The sequence below is a fragment of the Nasonia vitripennis genome (genome assembly GCF_009193385.2).
Source record: "Nasonia vitripennis strain AsymCx chromosome 3 unlocalized genomic scaffold, Nvit_psr_1.1 chr3_random0011, whole genome shotgun sequence".
Taxonomy (NCBI): Eukaryota; Metazoa; Arthropoda; class Insecta; order Hymenoptera; family Pteromalidae; genus Nasonia; species Nasonia vitripennis.
In genome coordinates, this window is record NW_022279631.1 from 145010 (window position 1) to 168470 (window position 23461).

The 23461-nt window shown below is 40.2% G+C and overlaps 1 protein-coding gene across 6 annotated transcripts in view; it reads right to left on the reverse strand.

Moving 5' to 3' along the window:
- The window catches only part of Gnao (guanine nucleotide-binding protein G(o) subunit alpha), a 376676-nt gene that overhangs the window by 122311 nt on the left and 230904 nt on the right, over window positions 1–23461 (reverse strand). For all 6 annotated transcript variants that reach the window (XM_032601865.1, XM_032601868.1, XM_032601867.1 and 3 more), the window contains 1 exon segment: window positions 17679–17839. In XM_032601865.1, the coding sequence (XP_032457756.1) occupies window positions 17679–17839 (161 nt within the window).

Consider the following 23461-nt stretch of genomic DNA (forward strand, 5'->3'; position numbering starts at 1 on the left):
CGCAAGTGCTTGCGAGTGCCGGTTTGTGTCCTGAGGGCATTGTTGTCGTGCATTTTTATTTGTGTGTGTGTGAGTGCTCCAAGCCTCTTTTATTCCAGCAATCAGTCTCTCTCTCTCTCTCTCTCTCTCTCTCTCTCTCTCTCTCTCTCTCTCTCTCTCTCTCTCTCTCGCTCTCTCGGTGCTGTGTGCTGTCTGCTGGCCTGGAGTCACTGTGGGCTTTTCACTCTATCAGTGATTGTCGTTGACGAGATGTCGAGTTTAGGAACTTGTACATACTGCCATGAAGCAGTTAGCGTGGGAGTGAGTTGCTCAAGCTGTTTTCTTATTTACCATGAATCGTGTGCTGGTAGATGCCTAACCAGCACTAGTGGTCTTTATACCTGTTGCCTCGACGATGGCATCTCTTTTCCTCCACATTCTCCGTCCATCGCCCACCGTGAATCCATCATTAATGGCAGTAGCACTACTGCAGCTGAGACTCTCACTCATGCAGCAGACGCCTTAGAATACCAGCTGTCAAAGGAACTAAAGGCTCTTCAAAGCAACATGTTTGAATTTATCAAGAAGGGTAACAAGAACCTTGCAACCAACCTGCAAATATTTAAACTCGTCTATCAGATTTTGCTGAGCAGAGTGAGAACAACTGTAAAGACATCAAGGACATCAAAGCTGAGTTGGTGACTATTCTCAAGAGAGTAGAGTGCATTAAGATGGGACGGAACCGTAATGCTTCGACTCAGGATGCGAGCAGTGATGCTTCTCCTATTTCATCAAGTGACTCCATAGCTTCTAAAATCCAGGATCGTATGCATTGCAACAACAACGTCCTGTTATACAATGTTCCTACATATGAAGATCGGTCTGACTTGAATATAGTCAAGGAGTGTCTCAACACTTAACAGTCTCACACTCACACTTCTTAACAGAGGAAACCATACCGAAAATTTAAGGCGATTGTGACAGATCACAACTTTCGTCATCCCCAGGAACCAAAGGCTGTCTGGTATATTAGAGGAACCCCTACTTTTATTAATAAAGGGAAGAATTCTACCAGCATAGTTAACCGTACTTCAAAAAACTAAGATATCAGCTGGATACTGACGCCAAGTTACTCAATTTATGGTGAACTATCCTTACTTAGATCCAATATACATCTGTTCTGCACACAACCAGATGTTTGGTTATCACAGAAACAGGGCTGCAACCTGACGTCTTCTCAGGTGAACTTGGACTACAGGGCTTTAGCGTTTACAGATGTGATCGAGACCTAGCTGCATTTGGACTGTTTAGGGGTGGCAATGTGCTCATTGGCGTCAGGAGCAACCTGGATTCAGAGTTAGTACTAAACGACTCTTCTATTGGACAGCTGATCATAAGATTCTCCTATAATACATCCAAATGCGTTATCTCAGCCTCGTATATCCAACCTAATTCTGCCTCCCAGGTGTACAGCCGTCACATCATCAACATCGAGTCGACCATGGAGAGGTCAGAGACACCAACCACTTGTGATGGGAGACTTTAACCTCCCAGCCATTGTTTGGTATAACGATCCTCTTTACTTCTCTCGGTTGGGTTATATAAACCCCGAACTGAGATCAGCGGCTGTATCTCTGAGCATATTATGCTCATCCCTAAATCTGGAACAGCATTATTCTCTTCTCTCCGATAGGGGTTACACGCTGAATCTACTTTTTGCACCTACGGATGTCGTCTCAGTTTGTGACCTGCAGGAGCAGCTTCTTTCTACCTTCGGACAAACGTCTCGAGGCAAGCTTCTTCTCTATCTGCACATCTCCAGAGCATCTTCTACGGGTCATTCCTCCCAAGAGGAACTTTCATACTGCGGACTATGAATCAGTGTTGGGGTGCCTCTCGGAGGTGTGCTAGGATGATGTGTTGAGTGAGAACAATCACGACTTGGATGAATCGGTTAATAAATTTAATTCCGTTCTAAATGGACTTATTAATGCGCACGTGCCTCTGTCTAGACATCCTCCCAGCTTATATCCGAGATGGTATGACATGGAACTAATTAATGCGATCTGTGATAAAAAGCGAATGCATAGTGAGTGGAAAAACTCTAGGAAATCAGCCTTTCAAGAGTGAGTTTTGAATTCAAAAGGCTTCGGGCTGTGTGTATTAGGCTTTCTAGAGTAAAATACCGTAATTATGTCACGTCAGTTGAATTCAATGTACATAAAAATATATAAATCTTTTGGTCATACGTAAAAGGCCTCAGAACGGACTCTGACATTCCTTCTAGTGTTTCCTGGGACAACAAAACCGCAAAAAATAGTGCTGAGATTGCGAATTTATTCTCGGATTATTTCGGCTTGGTCTATAGTAATGATCCCCTTGACTCGATACCAGCGATCTATTTGTGTCAAATTTTTAATTCTCGAGTGCTGCCGTTTCTAGCATTGTAAATGATCTTGACAATAATGCAGGCTTGGGACCCGACAATCTTTGTAAAGCACTGTTAGAATGCCCTCAAAGAGCTAATCTGTACTTTTTTTGAGAGGATTTTGAGTCATGGTTATTTCCCGAGACCGTGGAAAGTTTCCTATATTTTACCTGTTTTTAAGAACAGAAATAAACACGACGTGTCTAACTACCGTCTTAACTCTATAATTAGTTGTGTACCGAAAGGCTTGGATGCGTATATTGCCCGTGAATTATCTGATGTTATATTGTCTAAGATCGCTAGTGAACAGCATGGCGTTATCCCAGGCCGGTCAACGCTCACAAATCTTCTACTATTTAATAACTTTTTAGCTAATTCTATTGCGAATTCCGTACAAACTGATGGTATCTTTACCGATACGACGAAAGCGTTTGATAAAGTCGACCATGAGCGTCTTCTTTCGAAACTTTGGAAATTCGGCTTAAGGGATAAAGTCTTTCAGCTGATCAACTAATAATTAAATCACCAATTTCGAGCGGTGAGAATAAACGAATACGTCTCTACGACTATCCCTGTAACATCAGAAGTTCCCCAGAGTTCCCACCTTGGGCCTCTCCTGTTCTGTTTATACATCAACGATTTTGTCGACTGGATAAAACATACTCGTATCCTGCTTTATGCGTATGATGTTAAAAATTTTTTCAATGTCCGCTTGAGCGTTGATGCGTGCGCCCTGCAGAGGGGGTGAGGGTAAAGATTTTGAAAAATAAAAATTAGAAAGGGTAAAGATTAGGAATTCAAAATTTATAAACTAAGATTTTGAAATAAAAAAAAATTATAAAACAAAAATGTTGAATTGAAATATTGCAAAAGGTGATATTCGTAGTTAAAATATTATAAAAGCGATATTTTTAGGAATTACCAAATTTAGGTTTTCAAAATTATACCTTTCCAATATTCTGGGACTTAATATTTTACCTTTCGTTATAATTCAATTCGTAATTTTTGCCTTTCAAATATTTATTTTTCAGTTTTTTACCCTTATCCCTGCAGAGGGACCTGGACACGCTGTCTCTGTGGTCAAGGGAGAATGGTCTGCAAATTAATCCTGCTAAATGTAGCATTATCTCATTTACTAGATCAAAAAATTCTCCCATATTTTAATATTTCTTTGGTGCTACCAAACTTGAGAGAGTAAATGTGGATAAGGATCTCTGCATAATTTTCGATTCTGCTCTTACCTTTTCCCCTCACTTAGACTTAGTGGTGTCCAGAACCTTTAGATCTTTTGGGTTGGTCAAGCGCATGGCCTCTGACTTTCACAGTGTGTCTGCAATGATCTATCTCTACAGATCCCTGGTGCTTTCTAATTTACTGTATTGTTGTCAGATTTGGAGACTATTTTTGAAAGGCTCCATTGGCCAAACCGAATCGGTTTAGGGCTCATTCTTGAGATTTGTGGCGTTTAAAAAGAAAAATCCAATACACCGGTTTTGTCATGAGTACTCGATAATTGCAGAGGATTGAGACCTTCAGACTATGAAATCGATTCACTACCTTCAGGACTGCGTTTTCACTTTCAAGGTCGTTCAAGGCCTTATCAACTGTTCCGGACTTGTCGATCTTTTCACGAAGAGACAGGTTACCTATCCCCTGCGTCATTTTAGACCTCTACAGGAAGACAATTAGCATTCAAATATTGGCTTCTATAGCTCAATTAACAGGCTGGCAAGACAATGGAACGTTCTTCCAGACTCGATCGATAAGTTGGAGTCATTCCTGGCATCTTTTAGTACGGCAGTGCGCTCTCTGTCAAGAGCTTTCTGATGTACTTAGAGCATCATGTTATTATTTTTTATAGAACTGCGAATCGTTTACTGTAGTATTAATTTCTCGAAAGTATTTGCCTGTAACGTCGTTTAAATCTACGTATTTTCCGTATCTTACTTCATGCCCGTGTAATAAGTTTAAATAAATAAATAAATAAATATGGGGCATTCTACGTCAATCCGTAGGAAAATTTTCCAAATTTTGGCCAATTTTTGTTACCTAGTTCTAGTCTAAGAGCTGGCTACATGAAATGCGACATGCCTCGGTACATGAAAAATTTTACCTGGAAAAGATTCGATTGGTGCTGGCAAAGCGAAAGCCCGACCGTCAGAGGCGCGCTGGAAGCTAAATGCATGGTCAAACGCGTAAATTTTCCAATTAAAAGAACTGTCGAGGTACACGGCTGAAAATTTACATAGGTATTGAAAATTATAAGAAAAAACAGTAAAAAAAATTGTCAGAAGGGTAAGTGGAAGCTAAAGGAGTGTCAGAAGCCGACAAAGTTGCGAAAAATATCGGAAAAATTACATTTCGAAGAAAACTTCTGACAATTGAAATTTACTCTGTTTACTTACAGAGTAAAGTGTGCGCAAAGTGTCAGAAGTTAAAGTAGAAGCGATTACGAGTAAATCGAATGCGAAGTGCAAGAGCGTATTTCGGCGCGCACCGCACCACCGATCAGTTTTTTTAATTTTCACACTGTACATGTTTTAGAATATTTCTGACAATTTACCTATTTAATCTGCAAGGGTTTTAGAAACTGTTTTTAAAATGTCAGAAGTCAATTAAGAAGAATTCATTAATTTAATAAATAATTTATTGTAAAATTTGCATCATTCTGCCCGATTTTATTATATGTTTAAACAAAGCATATTGAAACGTTTGAATATAAGTGAAAACTATATGCTGAATTTTGGAGTTTGTAAAGTACGATATAAGCGAAAAGAAAGTTTTGAGAAGATCGTTATGAGAAAGATTTGTATCAGCTCTGAAGGACGCTCGGCCATTGACCCGTGTTTCAGGTATACGAACTGCGGGCTCGTTCTTAGGCGAAAGAGCGGACATCTGCTCTTCTTACCTCTCTCTTTCGATCCTTCGTTTTGAAATGACGGTTTGCTATTTGAAAAGAGAAATCAGGTGTTGGGGGAAACACGCTTCTGTAGGGGATCGGGACGACAGTTTGGCCTGTAGCTCTAAACCTAGAACATCACAGATTTACGTCCTTATTTTCATTTCGTAATTCAAAACGACAAAATGAGTTCTAAGCTAAAGTGTATTTTTAAGTGTGAAGCAGTTTCCGGTAAAATCATAAAATTTACCGAAGAAAATTTACAGCAGTGCCGTGAAAAACTTCGCATTTGTGTTTCATTAAATATGAAATACAGTGACATCGTTTTTCCTGACTGTGTGGACGATGTTCACGGATATCACTCGGGTTGTCGAAAAAATTTCTTGGCAATCCCAAAAAAAAATATTGAAATGTATGAAGAAAAAGAAGAAAAGAAGCTTAAAAACACGTCCACTGAAAAAAGTGCTAATGCCGTTTTAGTTGGTGCCGCTTCAACATCGTTTGCAAGTGTCTCAGGTAATTTAAATTATTATAGCAACGGTTTATATTATATAAGAATAATTTTGTATACAAATTAAATGTATTTTCTGCAATACAGTTTAAATTATTTAAATATTTATAAAATTATTTTAAAAAGTCTTTATCGCACTAGTATCGTAATATACTAGTAGACTATTACGATACGTAGAAATTTATATTTTAAATTGTATAATTTCAGAAATGGCTAATACTGAAAAAGAATCAACGCAATCTACATCGTTGTCTGTTGACCTTGAAGAGGACAGAGCAAGCGGCGAGCAGGCATCAAGTGTGCGAGAAGAAGCCAGCGACGACGATGAAGCTAATGGTGATGGTAGCATAAGTGATCAGGCTAGTAGCGAAAGAATTTTTTTTTTTTTATAAAAGCCGTAAAATATATAATTATCGGGCGGTACCTCTTCACTCGTCAGTAGTCGAAAAATTGAGGAACAATATTTTTGCAATTGCAAATGAATGCGGAGATAGTTCAATAGAAAAAAAATTAGAAGCTGTCGGTGTAGACGGGACGATCTATTATCATAACCCGTGCAAAATCATGTTTTTTAGGAAGAAAGAAATGAACTATGAAACCAGCAAGTAACACGGAGTGGCATAAAAAACAAAAGTTTCATGAAATAACGTATGCGGATATTTGCGAATTTGTAGAAAACAATATTATTATTAAGAAAGAATGCCATTTATTACAGTTTTTGACGGATTGTTATAATGAAATTCTGGAGAAATATTATATTGAAGAATTTCAATCGTTCGATGTTAGAGATACTTCTCAACACCTTCTTGAGAAATTACAAAAACATTTTAACGGCAAAATACAAGTAATTTTAATTCAAAATAAAAAAGGTATCGCTCTTATAGATGGCTGTATTATCAATGACGAAACGTTTTCTCAATTCAAACAGTTGGAATTGCTTTCACGCGCTGCATTGCTACTACGAAAGAAAATTTTATTGATCAAGAGAAAACCACTCCCAAAAGAGTTAAAAGTTAGTGACATTATTGGAGGAGAATGTGACATTCCGAGAGATCTGGAGGTATTCATGCGAAATCTTTTGTGCGGGATTGATTCAAGAACGCAAAAAAGTTTCGATTGCGCGCGTAAAGTGACTTCTATTTCGCAAGATGTTATTTATGCAGTACATCACGGAAAAATGAAAACCTCGAAACACATGACACTCGGAATGACACTTAAAAGTATAACAAGTAGTCGAAAAGTCGTTGATCTCATGAATAGATTTGAGCATTGCTGTAGTTATAACATTGTCGAGGAGCTTGAGACAGAAGCTACGTCTTCTGTATGTAATGCTTCTAATATTTATCCCGAGGATGCTATACTAGCTCCAAATTATTGTAGCGGTGTTGCATTTAACAATTTCGATCGTTTTGTTGAAACAACAAGTGGCAAAGATATGTTGCACGATACGGTCGGTATTTTTTACCAGAATATCTGCGAGATCGATAGCTCTACATTGAACGAAAGTCAGGGCAGTACAAACACCGAGGAATATGAACGAGCTGCTAAAAGAAGAAGAAGAAGAAGTTTAGATCCTATTATGCCCGAATTGCAACAGTACACAAAAAGCCTGTATTTCGCGAAAAATTATTACCTATTGATTACGATTTAAGTGTAGTATCAGCCGATAAATACGATTTTTATAAACAAATAGATATTGCATGGGTTTTGTCTCATTACTGTAAAGTACCGAATACTCCGATGTGGGTTGGATTCAAGTATAAAATTATTCAAGATAATAGTCCGAAGCAAAAAATCTCATATCTGACGCCGATCAATGCATCGCCCACAAACCCCTCTGTAGTATACGAAACGATGAGACAAAGTCAACAGATTGCAAGAGAGTGTCAACAAACGTACCTGCAAGTTACATATGATTTAGCGATAACGAAAATCGCTTATCAAATTCAATCTGTAGAAAAACCGAATTTTGATGATCTTTTTATACATATAGGTGCTTTTCATAGAATGATGTCCTATTTTAAGGCCATATGACAATTCATCAACGAGTGCGGATTAACTCACATGATGGTCGAAAGCAATTTATTAGCTAGTGGCTCAGTAAATGGTTTTATAAGCGGCAAGCATTTCAATCGATGCAAACGACTACATCCGTTAGTTTCCTTAGGCTTACAAGTTCTGCATATTGAGAAATTCCTTAAGATCAATGAAATAACTATTTCCGACAATTTAATAAGTTCTTTAATAAAATTGCAGTCAGAAAAATTACGTAGTAATGAATTAACCGACACAGAGCTTTTGTTAATCATTAAAAAATATTCAGAATTCAAAGTAGATACACTGAACGGCATATATGGAAAGACAGCACAGTACTATATAATGTACATAGAATTTGTAAATTATTATTTAATGTTTACTAGAAGCATTCGCGTAGGAGACTTTGATTTATACAAATTTATTATTCCAAAATTATGCAGCTTGTTTTTTATGTTTAATCAAAACAATTATGCACGTTGGCTCTTAAAGTAAGATTACCATAGAGCAAAAGCACCAGCAACTTGCTGAAGAATTTAAAAAAGGAATGTTTGGAGTAAAGAGAACATCAAACTCTTTCTCACGCGTGCCAGTTGATTTGACATTAGAGCAAACTGTAAATGCCGATGCAGCGAGAAGATTAACGGGAGTAATCCATTTTACTAACTCGATAAGCGTTCGACAACGATGGGCAAGGAGTCATGGCTTAAGGTCGACAATAATTTCTTATGTTTATGACCTTTGCGGATTAAAAAAAATTCAGGATGCGACCTCTAGTTTAGAAAAGAACCAAATATCGAAAGATTCTGCGAATTTACTTAAATTTATTAATGTAATAAAAAACAACGAGTCGTGAAATGTCAGCGTAAAGATGGTTTCGGAGGTTAGCGGTTAACCTCAAATTCACCAGGATGTGAGCGCACAACCTCAAGAATCGTCGGCAAAAATATTGCTGCTTCCTCAACCCTGTGTGCTCACAGTGGCAGAGGAAGCAGCAATACTTCTGGACGTAGGCTTGAAGGTTTCGGTGACGCTGGGTATCGTCCACGTGTGCTCACGTAGACGAGACTCGGCGTCGTTCGGATGTTCCGGGTTGTCTCACGACGGCGATCCGGAGCTTCGGGTTTCGGCACGGCTAACTAGTCGTCACGTGAGCTCACGAGACGATTTCGTCGGCGTGGGACTAACTCTCGGTTTACTTGCAGTAACGTGTGCTCACGATACTGCCTGGAGTGGAGCTCGAGTAGAACTGCCCATTGCGCCGCGCGGTCGGCTTTATAAAGGCGCGTGGCGCGTATGTGTATAGGTGTGTTCGCAGCGCTCCGCGTGCGCTGCTCCCGCCGCCTGGCGCGTCATGGCTGAGTTGCTCGTTGGCCGCCGCAGTCCGCGCTCATGCGGACTCGCCTTTCGGTTGGTGCGCGCGCACGCTCATCTCGCATCGTGCAGACTGTTGGGATATACTGTAAGTATATATACAATCAGCCGTCGTATATATGTGATGCGACATCGAAGGAAAGCGAGCGAGAGAAGGGTACCGCTGTGTGAGTATGTCCATCCGAGCATGCGTAGATCGCAGTATTACTCAATAAATATTCTAAATAAATGAAACTGTTCTGCAATATTTCGTGCCGACCATACCCATTAAAATAAATATATATTTTTAACCAACAAAGGTTAAAACTAAAAAAAATGAGACAGTGTGAAGTAATACAGTGAACAAGCAGTGTGAAGTGTCATAAAAAGATTTTTGAAAAATGGAAACGAGTAATTCTTCATCGCTTATTAACTTTCCAAAACTAAATGCAGAAAATTATACTAGCTGGAAGCTGGACATGAAAGTTTTGCTGATTGACCGCGGATCGTGGGAATTCCTTGACGGTACCGCAGAAGCCCTAGCTACAGATGCAACGAATGCTGTAAAAGCAGATTATAATAGAAGAAAAGGACAAGCTTACACGACGATTTATCAAGGCATTGAGAGGCAGTTTCAACCATTAAAAGCCGATACGCTTGATGAAAAAGAAGCATGGTCGATTTTGAAAGAGAATTTCGAGCTGAATTTTATGTCGTCGATGAATTTTATGATATGAAATTTAATCCAGATGAAGAAACTGTTGGAATCTTTTGCAAAAAAGTAAGTGAAAAAGCGACGCTAATTAAAGATGCCGGATTTGATATACCTTATACACTGAAATGTTTTCAGTTAATAAGAAAATTACCTGCCGATTATGACAATTTAGTGCAAATTTTGTATAGAGTAGAAGATAACAATTTTAATTTTGCAAGCATTGAAAAACAATTGATAACAGAAGAAGGCAGAATCAAACAAAAACGGAAAGATGATGGTTTAGAAAACGTTAGGAAAATGCCTATCTTACAGGAAATAAAAATGTGAAAAATGTCAGTAAAATAGAAAATAAGAGAGAAAATGTAAATAGTCAAGATAAAAATCAGCAGAAAAATTACAAAGATTTTGTGTGCAATTATTGCAAACAGAGGGGCCATATTAAGAAATATTGTTTAACTTTAAAATGCAAAGAAGAAGGCAAGACAAATTTTCAAAACAATAATAATAATGATTCAAAAGCTTATTGTATCGAAGATAATATTAACATTCACACACGGAAAAATAATCATGAAGTGCTTTTAAACAATGTTAAAGAAAAGTGTGATGAATGGATAATAAACAGTGGTGCAACGTCTCATTTTTGCACAGAGAAAGTGCATTTACAAAACTTTGTTGATTTGCCACCTACAGAAGTGTTAATAGGTGATAAAAATGCGAAATCGCATGTAATAGGCAAAGGTGACGTGACTTTTTATGTGAAGGAAGACAATAAATATACCCAAATAAGATTGAAAAGTGTGCTGTATGCTCCGAGTATGAGGAGAAACCTAATAAGTGGAGCATGTATGGATATAGCAGGATTCGACATTAGGTGGAAAAATAACAAAATGGAAATATACGACGACGAAAACAATTATTTTTTACTGCTCATAGAAGAGAGCGCTTTTACGTTATAAATGCATATTACGAAGAGAAAAGCGAAGCCCATAACGCAAGTGTAAATAGTGATTCAATGACAAGTCAAGTGCGACGTCTGCCGAGTAAGCAAAGCGACTCGCTCGTCGTTCAAAGGAATCTCGTCTATAATGTCGAAAAATATCATCGAAAAAGTATACATGGATCTTTGGGGGCCTTCTTCAGTAAAATATGTCAGCGGTGGTAATTATTTCTTATCAATAAATGATTTCTCAAGAAAAGTTTTCGTTTATGTGATGCAGAATAAATCAGAAGTTTTCAAGTATTTCAAAATTTTTATGAATGAAGTAGAAAGGCAAAACGATCAAAAAATTAAATCTATACGTACAGACAATGGCATGGAGTTTTGTCATAAAGAATATTGTAAACTTGTTGTTGAACATTGTAAAATTGTTGTTGACGTAATGAATTGTGTTTTTAATACGACGGAATATAAGATAAATTTATCAAATGTAAAAGATACAGGCCTAGTATCTTACTCCGATGCAAATTGAGGGAGTAGTTTAATGCAAAGATATTCAACTAGCGGTTATGTTATATTTTTCGACAATGTACCTTTTATGTGGAAATCCATAAAGCAAAAATGCGTAGTCTTAAGCACTATGGAATCAGAATTTATTGCATTAGTTGAATGTGTTAAAGAGTTAGTTTGGTTTTCAAATATATTGAAGTGCACAAATGTTTTGAATAGAGAAATGGTAAAACCCGTTCAACTTTGCGATAATCAATCTGCGATTCATTTCAGTAAAAATAGCGTTGAGAATATTAAAACAAAGCATATCGACATAAAGTTGAAATTTATTAGAGATTGGCTTAAGAGAGAGGAATTTGATTTAAAATATGTTTGCAGTAAATCTAAAATAGTAGATTTCTTGACTAAGCCAATATCTAAAGTAGCTTATAAGAAAGCGCTGCATGAGAGTGTTTTCATTCCTTAAAATACTCCAGCGTCTGATTGTGGGGGAGTATGTTGGGATATACTGTAAGTATATATACAATCAGCCGCCGTATATATGTGATGCGACTTCCAAGGAAAGCGAGCGAGGGAAAGGGTACCGCTATGTGACTATGTTCATCCGAGCATGCGTAGATCGCAGTTAGACACACGTGGCAGAAAAGACGATAGAGTAAATCGAACAGTAGCTACGCCATGATGGTGATATGCACTCGTCTAAGCGTTGTGATCGATATCTTCGTGCATCGAGCACGTGTATTACTCAATGAATATTCTAAATAAATGAAATTGTTCTGCAATATTTCGTGCCGACCATACCCTATTTTTTTTGTGATCAAATATAAAATAAATATATATTTTTAACCAACTTTCCCCTTTTGCTCGTTGCGCGCGCGCGCTCGCTTCGCATGCGGCTAGTTTGAGAAATGTCGCCACTGCTTCTAAGTCTTTCACGACTTGCGGCTCTACTTTTTATTTGCGGTGCCTTGTGAATTTCCTTATTGGAAAGCCGTCTGGCACGTGCTGTGAGGCCCTCTTAAGCCTAGCTGCTGACACTCACGTCGAGCCTACATTGACCGTTCAAAACCGCCCGTCGAACACTGCAACCTCATCTGCTTCACCCTGAGCTTTACGACGACCTCCGAATTAGGCAAAAATTTAGGCAAAACATCTCTGGCCGCCATCGCCATCCGAACTGCTCGCATCCAAACAGACTAGGCACGACTTTAGCTCTTCTTCCGAAAGCTCCAACGACAGCCGCAGTATGCCTGATTCTGTCGAAGCTGAGGCCCCGGCTTGGTTTAAAGCCTACCTAACCGAGTATAAAAATTATAAAGCCGACGTTAATTAGCGCCTTAACAACTTCGAGACTGGCATGCGCAAATCTGTATTCAGCGTTATACGAAACATCGCGCTGGTAGATTCGTGCGAAATAACTATTTCCGCCCGACCCCAGCATTGAACCGCGCGACTTAGGAAGAGGCAGCCGCTTCAACGCCTAAAACCACGAATAAGAAAAGCAACGGCGAGCAAAAGCCACGCGCCACCAAGCCGGGAGGTGCGGGGGCGGCTCAGTCGTTCCTCAGTTCTACTAACGTGAAGGATGAAGAGTTTTTGGGAGCGTGCTTCATGCGCCATCGAGTGGGACATAGGGCTTCCGAATGTCTGGAAGTAGTTTGTTTCACCTGTCGACAGAAAGGACACACGTCCAGGAGTTGCCCTTCTCGAAGTCCAAAGAAAGAGGCGCCTGTAAGCTGTCAATTATGCGGCCGCGTGGGTCACACAGCTCTCAAGTGCCCCGACAGTAGTGGAGTGACTACGGGTCTGGGAAACTTGAAATTGGGAGGACAGGGAGAAGCCAGCCTGTTTCCCCAGACAAGCAACCTGACATGACGAGGCTAGGAAGCCGAGTGACGTTCTCGTCATCTCACCCACGTATCTTTCTGCTTAAGAACGACAACGCAGAGGAATCGTTGCGTTTTGAGGAGTTGAGAGAGATAGACTTAGCGGACGAGGGTGACGAAAGGAACCAATCACCAGCTACTCTTATTTCTCTTGGCGAGCAAACCCCATTCGTAGAGGAGAGATCGAGTGACACAGAGGAGGCTATTGCTGGAGTGAATGCGGAGAACCGTAATTTTCTGACGGTGCACCTTGGCGGAGAGGACTATCAAGCATTACTAGATCCTGGTGCCACACTGTCATTAATCGGCCCGGAGATTACTGAGCAATTCCGTGACCGATTAAAGAAAAGTAACACGCTGTTGCGCACCGCGACGGGACGCATCAGCAAGGTACTCGGAGAACTTGAGGTGATGATGGAATTTGGGGGAGAAGTACAATCTTTCAAGGCCACGTCGTCGCTCGAATAGCTGATGATCCTCGGTGTTCGAAAATTAGTTTGATATGCGAAGAGAGAGCGAGAAGGTTCGAGAAGCTTGTCAGCTTAATTTCAAATTCGACAGTTTTCGCTAGCCCGCACGGCACCAATGAGGTTGCTATGGCAACGCGCGCTCGCTCGCTCCTACTCTGTCTCTCTCCGCCTGTTTCGCGAGCGGTCTTCTGCCACTTTCGCTGATTTGTGTTGTTCAGTTTTCGTATTGCCGAAGCGCAGTGAGGACTCGCCTCACAGTGTCGACCGTTAAACAATATCGTTTGTTAACGCGTCGGTGCTCTAACACTCTTCTAATACTCTTCAATTTTCCATAGTCAATACATTTGTAATCACACTCTTTTCTTTTCAATAAACATCAATAGTTTGACGGTATACATAGTATACCTTTTCATCTCAAATTTAAAGAGCGTGTTATTATTTTCACATTAGTTGTTTTGATCCACAAGTCTCTATCAAATTCGAGAGACTATAAATACTCGGTATGGATTTTTGCAAGAAATTCGACTGCGACGTGCGTCTGGGAAGAGGTTTATGGCGTGTGGGCGAGGGCGAGTGGCAACCATTCGCTACCGGAGTTAGCGTAGGGGAAGCCAACGCTTACGCCGAGTGTGCAGGGCTGTCGACTGTCACTGACGACGAGCGGCAGCGAGTAGAGGAGTTGGTAGAGAAGATCCTTAACGATCAAGGCTCTTCGTTGGGGGTGACTCATCTAACCGAGCACCACATCGAATTGGTTGACTTTACACCGATTAGACACCAACTTCGGCGAGAGTCCCCTGCGAAGCAGCAAGTGGCGGTGGACGAGGTTGAACGATTGTTCAACCTGGGAATAATAGAGAGGTCGGCGAGGGGACGTGGCGGTTCTGCGTTCGAGGAGTTGATTCTGTTCAGGTGGGAATCTCCGGAATATTTTCTCTCCCACAACGGCAAGGATTTTGATAATAAGTTATTGAAGAAGACTTTGGAAGTGTACGGAGTAAAACACATCACAACTCTGCCGTACCACCCGCAGTCTAACCCCGTGGAACGTATCAACCGCACGTTGAAAACCATGATCGCGACGTACGTCAAGAATGACCATCGTGACTGGGACGTGCACTTGCACGAGTTTCGACACGCTATTAATACGGGGGTCCAGGCGTCCACTCGGATTTCCCTGGCGTTTCTTAATTACGGGCGACACCCTCGACCTGTGTTAAGTCTGCACCGGGAAGTCGAGGCAGGTAAGCCAGTCGAAAGGCGTGAGTTAGAGGAGTGGGTAGAGAGAGTAAAAAGACTAGACGCACTACGCGATTTGGTGACAAAATTCACGAGTTTGGCGACGGAGAAATAGGAGCGGGTATACAATAAAGGGAGGAAAGATATACGCTTCCAGCAAGGCGATTGGGTAATGAGAAAAACTCACGTTTTGTCGGATGCGTCGAAGAGGAAATCGAAGAAGCTGGCGCCATATTGGAAGGGTCCGTATGAAATCGTTGAGGTGAAATCGCCAATCGTATACATATTGGGCCAGGGAGATGGGAGTTCAAGGCGGTTGAATAAGGCTTACGTAGACGAACTCAAGCGGTGGATACCGCCGCGAAAAGCGAGAACGAATTAACTAATGCCTTTTGCGTATTCTAGGAAAATGGAGGAGCACCCGGTGGATGGGCAGGACCAACCGCCACCGCGCGCCAGTGTAAGCAGTTCGGTGGAACCAGTGAATAAGGCTTCAACCCGCGTTTCATACGCGCAGGCGGTCAAGTCATCCCGGTCGCAGCGAGCTGCAACACTACCCAATCGGTTGCCCAGACAACACCGTCGAGGGGGCTGAACAATGTAGAGAGGGGGATGGTCAGCCTGAACATCGGCTTCGCCACTAGGAGGCTCCACCTGCCTATGGCTGACGTCCCGGAAGTAGTAGTGGAGGTGATGAGCTCCCAGAGTAGGAGTTCACCACCTGAGAAGGAGCAGGAGAAGAAGGGGGAGGAGAAGGAGAGCCCGCCGGAGAGGCAGCCCTTGGAAGAGGAAGTAACAAGGAGTGAGCAGGGCGATACGCTGAATCGTGGTGTATCGCAAGGGGCGATACCTCGCCGGCTGGGCGCGCTTCACCAACCCTTGAGTGAAAATGGGCCCAATGAGGACTTGGGGAGAGAGGGCGAATTACCTGAGGGGGGTATTCCAAGCGAAGCAAGTGAGGAGGCCGCGGAAAGCCGGGAAGCTCAGCAGGAGCTGGAGCATTATATCGCTACCTTCGCTGGGCAAGACCAGCAAGACCCGCCTCCGGTGCTTGAGGAGCTCATGGAGTGGCAGGAGAGTGAGGTGACGGAGACCGAGCCTGAAGAAAGGAAGAGAAAGAAGAAGAAGAAGTACAACCCGAATAGGCAGCTCACGAAGGAGGATTACTTCCCTTACCACCTGGGGAATAGTGACAACGACGACGACGACGAACCAGGCGTACCAGCAAGGTCAGGGTTCTTTGGAGGGATCTGCGGAGGGACGGCCACCATCGATTGGGACAACTGGGTTCCAACGCCGAGAGATGGCGGAGACTCGCCCCAGGTCGATGTGGAGGAAGCTCCGACTGTGGAAATACCGATGCGGGTAATTCCCGAGGGACCCGTCGTCGTCTTGTCGCGAGATCCGATGGTAGAGTATCAACAGGAGAGACGGCAGCAAGCGGAGTTAGCGGCAAGAGCTGCAGAAGAGCGCCGATTGCAGGAACAGCAGGAAGAGGAGCAGCAGCAGCTAGAAGCGCAGCGGCAACAGCTGGAAGAACGGCAGTGGCAGCTCGAGCAAGAGCGACAGCAGAGGCTGCAAAGAGAACGGCAGCTGGAGCGAAGACGGCAACGGCAATTAGAAGTAGAGTTGGAGCAAGAGCTTGAGAGAGAGCAAGAGCGGGAAAGAGAACAGCAGCACCAGAGAGAAAGAGAGCAGCAGCAACAGCAGAGAGTGGAGGAGCTTCAGAGGCTCGAGGACGAGCGGCGCAGGGAGGCTGAACCTATTCTGCCACCAGCGCCCGCCGAGTCAGCCCACGATGGGAGTGCTACCTCGCGCAACCAGCGACGAAATGCCGCTAGGGCTGCTCGCAGACGAGAAGCACGTAGAAGGAGGAGAGAGGCGGACGGGCATGAGGAACGACGAAAAGAGATTATTTATTTCCTGTCCTTTCTCCCCACGTGCTCCCAAACGTACGACGACTGCGGCGAATCCGCCGCTTCAACAAAACAAATTCGGGCGTATTGAATCGTCAGGAGTTGCGCACCTGTGCTGGGAGGTACAGCGTCGCAAGGTACTACGCTGCTATAGTTAACAGACACCCGCCGCTGTCTGAGGAAGTTTTTTAGGCGCTTTTTGACACCCCCTTTCTTAACCAGCTGCTGACAGAGACTTTGATCTTTGGCCCGTTACTTCGGCCGAGGTGCGCGACGCTGTCCTCAGTGCCTCTTCCAAAGCTTCTGGAGTCGACAGGATCTCAGTTCCCATGCTTTTAACTAAAACTATCGAGATACTTTTTTTGTGAAATTTTCTGAATTTTTTAATAAAAATACTTTTGAAGTCCTATATGTACGTTAAGGCTACCTTATTTGCATTTTAAACCTTAAAATATGAAAATCTGAATGTTTGATCCGGACTCCGATATATATATATATATATATATATATATATATATATATATATATATATATATATATATATCGGAGTCCGGATCAAACATTCAGATTTTCATATATATATATATACTACATTTTTTAAGATCCGTTAAATATCTCCTTCACAAAAAGGCAAAAAGGCACACACACATTTACGTTTATTGATGTCAACTTTTAGTGAAAAACACGCATCAAATCAAAATCCGAATGTGAAGAATCCAAATTTTTATTATAATTGTAGTTCTTCAGCATGTAATTATATCATAATCAACTAAATATTGTGTGAATAAATTCAAGGCTTACTATTTTGCAGAGTCATTTAATTGATACTCATTACTCCTCCCAAAACAGTCTTGTACTCCAGCATCAGCCCATAGCCTTTTCATGGCTGAAAGAAGCTCTTCACTAAACGGTTCTGTATCCTCCATTCGCTGTATTACGTCGAATACCATTTTTGCATCTGTCTAAATAACAACATTAATATTAGCAACAATAATAATAATAATAATAATAATAATAATAATAATAATAATAATAATAGAAATAATAATAAAAATAACTTGGGGGGTGCCCCCTTGTTCGCTTCGCTTGCCAACCCCCACGTTCGTCGTAGTAGAAACACAAATGTTAGGTATGTATAAGAAATGAAAACTATAGTAATTAAACTATATTATAAATTAACTTAATTACTGCCCCTCAATTATTGCCTCTCAATTACTCAGGAACATAAATAATTTGTTATTCACTATAGTACTAATTTTCCGAAGTTCAATCGTTTTTTTTTATTTTTGTTTTAAATTGTGTTGGATTTCTAGCCAATTAAAAAATTGTTTACTGTGCAATTTTGGGCACAGGCGGTTCTTATGGAAGAGGAAAGTTTCCCGTCCCTCGCCAATATTTCTTTATTATTGCTCGTTTTTACGCTGCAGGAGATGCGGCTGCATCCTCACAACTTCGCAGAAGGTTATAATAAAAGTTTAGTCTTTCTCTCTCTCTCTCTCTCTCTCTCTCTCTATCGATTAACGAAAAAATTCGTTGCCAACTTTCATTGCGTTACTGCGAGGGATGCAAATAAATGTGAGAGAAATTTCTTTTTTGCACGTATAAAATATTCTCTCCTGACAACATTCGCGGAATGATGTAATTGTGCGCTGCTGTAATCGACTGAGTGTGTGCACACCGAATTTTGAAAGATTCTTAATTATCACGTTTACTTGGGCATAAATTTAGACTTTGGTTAAAATAAACTGTATGGGTTTGAAGCATATGTACCAGTATAAAAGTGCCCTTCGAAGCCCAAATCTTAAGTAAGTCTGTGGTAGCTGAAAAATGGAAATTCTGAATTTTGGCCTTCGAAGAAGTGTCATACCTGATAATATGGCACATATAAACATTGTTTTATCTTTTCTACATTAAACCTGAATATATTCGATAGTTTGATTCATTTTTAAAAGAAGTTAAGTAAGGAAAAATATAAACAAAAAATTAAATGATTCATTTTTTGTCTATTTAAGGTGTATCCGTCCCTATAATATCTGTGTCACGAAATTCTTGGATCTAGCATATACGTCAACGGACTGTGTCTTATTCCTCTTCAGCCTACGACGGGACCGGCCCATGTAAAAGTTTGTAAATCTCCTCATGGCGTTATGACAAGTAGTCTCTTTTTATTACATTTTTTTTTAAATTTGTTTTTGAGTTTCTTTTAAATATTTTCAAATCCTTTCCTGTATAGCTTTCGTATCGCTCTGCTCTCTCACTAGAGCTTAAGATAAGAACTTGGGAGAGCTGCCAGGAGGAGGTGTTGGATTCACCTGAGGCTGAAGAGATGTGCCCGAGTGCCGCAACTCCAGGGATTCTCCTCCTGCTCTGATTCGGTTCATAGGACAGAAGGTAAGTAGCCTTTTTCTGTTTTGTTTATTAATAGTTCAACTAATATTTTAATAATCAAGTTGTTTAAATATCTTTTTCTTATTTGTAGGAATAGGTTAGATCTTTCTACCTAAGATTAAAATTCCACTGAAGTTCCAACCTCTCTGTCTTTGCCATCAATTCCTGATCTTGACCGCCCAGATTTAGGAAAATTTAATTTAAAAAATTTTTATGTAATTTATTAATAAAAAGTATTCTATAAACTCTAAAAAAATTATCTTGCAAAAAAGTAAAAGGTTAGGCGAGTTTTATATATTCCGAAATTACAGATAGAAAATAACTGAGATCAATTGAACAAAGTCAAGTTTATTATATATAATCGTAATGAAGCAAGGAACAACTATCAAGATAATTACTACGTTTATTTAGAGATTTCAATCCTTTTTAGTAAATTTTTTTGAGTATTTCATATTTGACGTCGTAAAAATAAAATATAAGCAACTTTAGCAACTTTCGACCACAGCGTTTTTGTAACATTTTTATCACAAACATGAAATCACTGATTGTTCTAATATACACCAACCTCAAATTATTTCTACACCCAGACACCAAAAACCATGGTGCGAACTACCCAGACTTGGTCATCGGCCACCTTGTACACCTAGACGCCGTCGTCGTATGATTTATATACCTACACATCAAAAACCACGGAGCGCTTTACCTAGACCTCGTCATCGGCCACGCTGTACACTTGGACACCTTCCTCGAATGACTTTTACATCTAGACACTAAAAACCACAAAGCGCGCCACCTAGACGCACTCATCGGCCACCCTGTACACCTAGACACCGTACTTGAATGATTTTTATACCAAGACACCGAAAATAACCTAAATCTTGTCATCGGCTACTCTGGCAAGCTAGCCACTATTACTATTACGAGACGCAGAGTATGCACCAGCAAATCTATTAATTTTAAATATCGTAAAATATTATTATATTTTCTTAAAAAAGAAATCCCTATCTGTTTATAGCTATGCGGCCAACTTAACGGTCCTAACACATTTCGGTGGGAACTACCCAGACCTTGTCATCGACCACCCTGTACACTTGGACACCATCCTTGAATTATTTTTACAGCTAGACACAAAAAACCACAGAGCACGCCATCTAGACCTCGTCACCAGACACCTTGTACACCTAGACACCGCCCTTGAATGATTTTTATACCTAGACACCGAAAACAACCTGAACCTCGTCATCGGCTACCCTGGCAAGCTAGTTACTGTTACTGCTCCGAAACGCAGAGTATTCACCGGCAACCTCTTAAGTCTAAATCGAGTGACGCGGTAGTGCCACAAAGGCCAGTTTGAAAAGCCTGTGTCGACCGCGACACTACTTAATTTTATATCGGGTTTTCAAATTTTAAATTCAATAAATACAAATATTTACATTATTGTATCTAAATTTTTTGGCGTATAATCATATTTGTATGCTTAACTATGATTTCCAATTGAAATATTGACAAGAAAGCAGCTTTTTTTACAAGAAATAAGCATGTCTGAACAAAAATGCTAAAATCCGTTTGGGATTCTTCAGCCCAAATGTTCAGACCTTAAAGTTGGCCGCACACGGCTAGTGTTAAGACCGTGAATTTAGCCGCACATATTGCTTTCCTACATACTTACGCAGACCAGTGGGATTACTGATGCGATCACACATATACCGACCAGCGGGACTACGGATATGATTTCATTTTTTTTTATTTAATATCAAGTGGTGCGGTAGCGGTAGCTAGGGTAGCCGCGATGACAACGTCTAAGTGTTGTACACCGTGGTTTTTTGTGTATAAAGATCATTCGAGGGCGGTGTTTAGGTGTACACGGTAGCCGATAACGACGTCTTGGTAGTGCGCTCCGTAGTTTTTATTGTCTAGGTGTAAAAATCATTCAAGGGTGGATTCTAGGGGTACAGGGTGGCCGATGACGAAGTCTAGGTGGTACGCGCCGTAGTTTTTGGTGTCTAGGTAAATAAATCATACGAGGACAGCGTCTAGATGTACAGGGTGGCCAATGACGAAGTCTAGGTGGAGTGCAACGCGGTTTTTTTGTGTCTGAGTGTAAAAATCTTTCGAGGGCGATTTCTAAGTGTACAAGGTGGCCAATAAGGAAGTCTGAGTGGTGCGCTTCGTAGTTTCTTGTGTCTTAGTGTAATAATAATATTCGTTGACAGCGAAAATTTACACCTATCTAAATTTTTTCAACATACATTATCAATCATAGCCACTATACTAATATTTTGCTACAAAACAATCAGTGATTTCATGTTAATAAATGAAATGTTACTAAAAAACCATGGTTAAAAGGTGCTAAAGATGCTTATATTTTATTTTTAGGACAAATATAAAATACGCAAAAAAATTTACTTGAAAGGACTGAAATCTCTAAAAAAATTGATTTTTAAAAAAGTAAAAGGTCAGGCGAGTTTGTTATATATTTCAACGAAATTACAAATAAAAAAGAACTGAAATCAATCCAACCAAGTCAACTTAATTATATTTAATCATAATAATGCCAAAAATTATTCTATTCAATTAAGGGCTTACTTAACTAAGTTACATGTTAATCCATAACTAAGTTATATGTTAATCCATTAGAAAGAACTCTCAATATACTTACTACGTAACTTGTCTGCCCGTTTCATTTTGTTTTCTGGTGAACAATTAAAATTTTCTTATGTCTCAGAACGTGATACAGACACCATTAGTACAATAAAAAGGGCATGACAAGTTACGTTTACTCTCTCTCTCTCTCTCTCTCTCTCTCTCTCTCTCTCTCTCTCTCTCTCTCTCTCTCTCTCTCTCTCTCCCCCTCTCTCTCTCTCTCTCCCTCTCTCTCTCTCTCCCTCTCTCTCTCTCTCTCTCTCTCTCTCTCTCTCTATGATACGCACATGTATGTACAAACATCGTTTATTTTATTATTTTAGCGCCATTTAAATGAAAGTCGAAGCTAATATTCATCAACAACAGACGCATCAAGATTTACAAACGAGTGTAGTAAAACAAAAATGACCTAACGTTCATTTCAATTCAACAAATGTGCCTACGGAAAATATATGACGAAAACGCAGAAAGACAATGCGCATATAGAGAAAAGGAAAAGCTAGTTAATTTAGATGCAATAACTGTATTACCTAATACATCGCGAGATCAAAAGCTTGTTGATAATATTAATATCTTAAGTAGCAAACGTACACGCGCAGAATATCAACGTGCATACAGAGAAAGGAAAAAGATTAAATAACAACGCGCGAATAAAGAAAACATAATGGACAATTTTAATTTATATGCAACTAGCGAATCGAACATTAATCAATCATCACAATCGAATTAATTTATTATCATTATAATTTTATATATTTTTTACATAAATTTTCAATTTAATATTCAAGATAATATAATAATTGTAGTGCTGCACAAACTCCAGAATTTTTACGTGCACAATGCACGGAACGATAACGCATGTATAGAGAAAATAGAACATTAGCACCACTTCATTTGAATCAACAACAATCACAACGCTGAGCTGCTGCTGAGCACAATGCCGTCATTTCCGGGTCATGGAACAGGGGTACCTGGACGTCACGCGTGGCCCATTCCGAGCAGTCTCGGTACCGTCATTCGGCCGACTTCATGTTATCGGGGTAGGTGTAGATATGCTCAACTGTGTGGAAATCACGAGTAAAGAAGCTGCATGGTACTTACTACCAGAGCCAATCCATTCTATAAAAGTTGTGTATATACGAACAATCTGGCCAATCGAAAGACGAAGAATCAAAAAAATTCAGCATCAGTTAAGTGAAATGGATGAAGAGTCAACCAATATTTTAAAAGATAATTGGTTTGATAAATATGAATAGAGGCTAGAGTATTTATATAACGTTACTTTGACACAGTTTGTTTCGAAATACTACAAAAATAATCAGTTTTTGTACTAAGAGAAATACCTCATATTATTAGATACAGAAATTACGATATTGGAACTGATATTAATGAATATTAACGAGAGATGGTTACGCTGCACATTCCTTTTAGAAATGAAGAAAATGAAGTTCTAGCAAAGTTACAGTATAATAATATTTATGATAAAAATGATGATTAATTGTAAATAGGCGAAAAGAATTTAAATAAAATTTAGATATTGCTAAAACAATAGA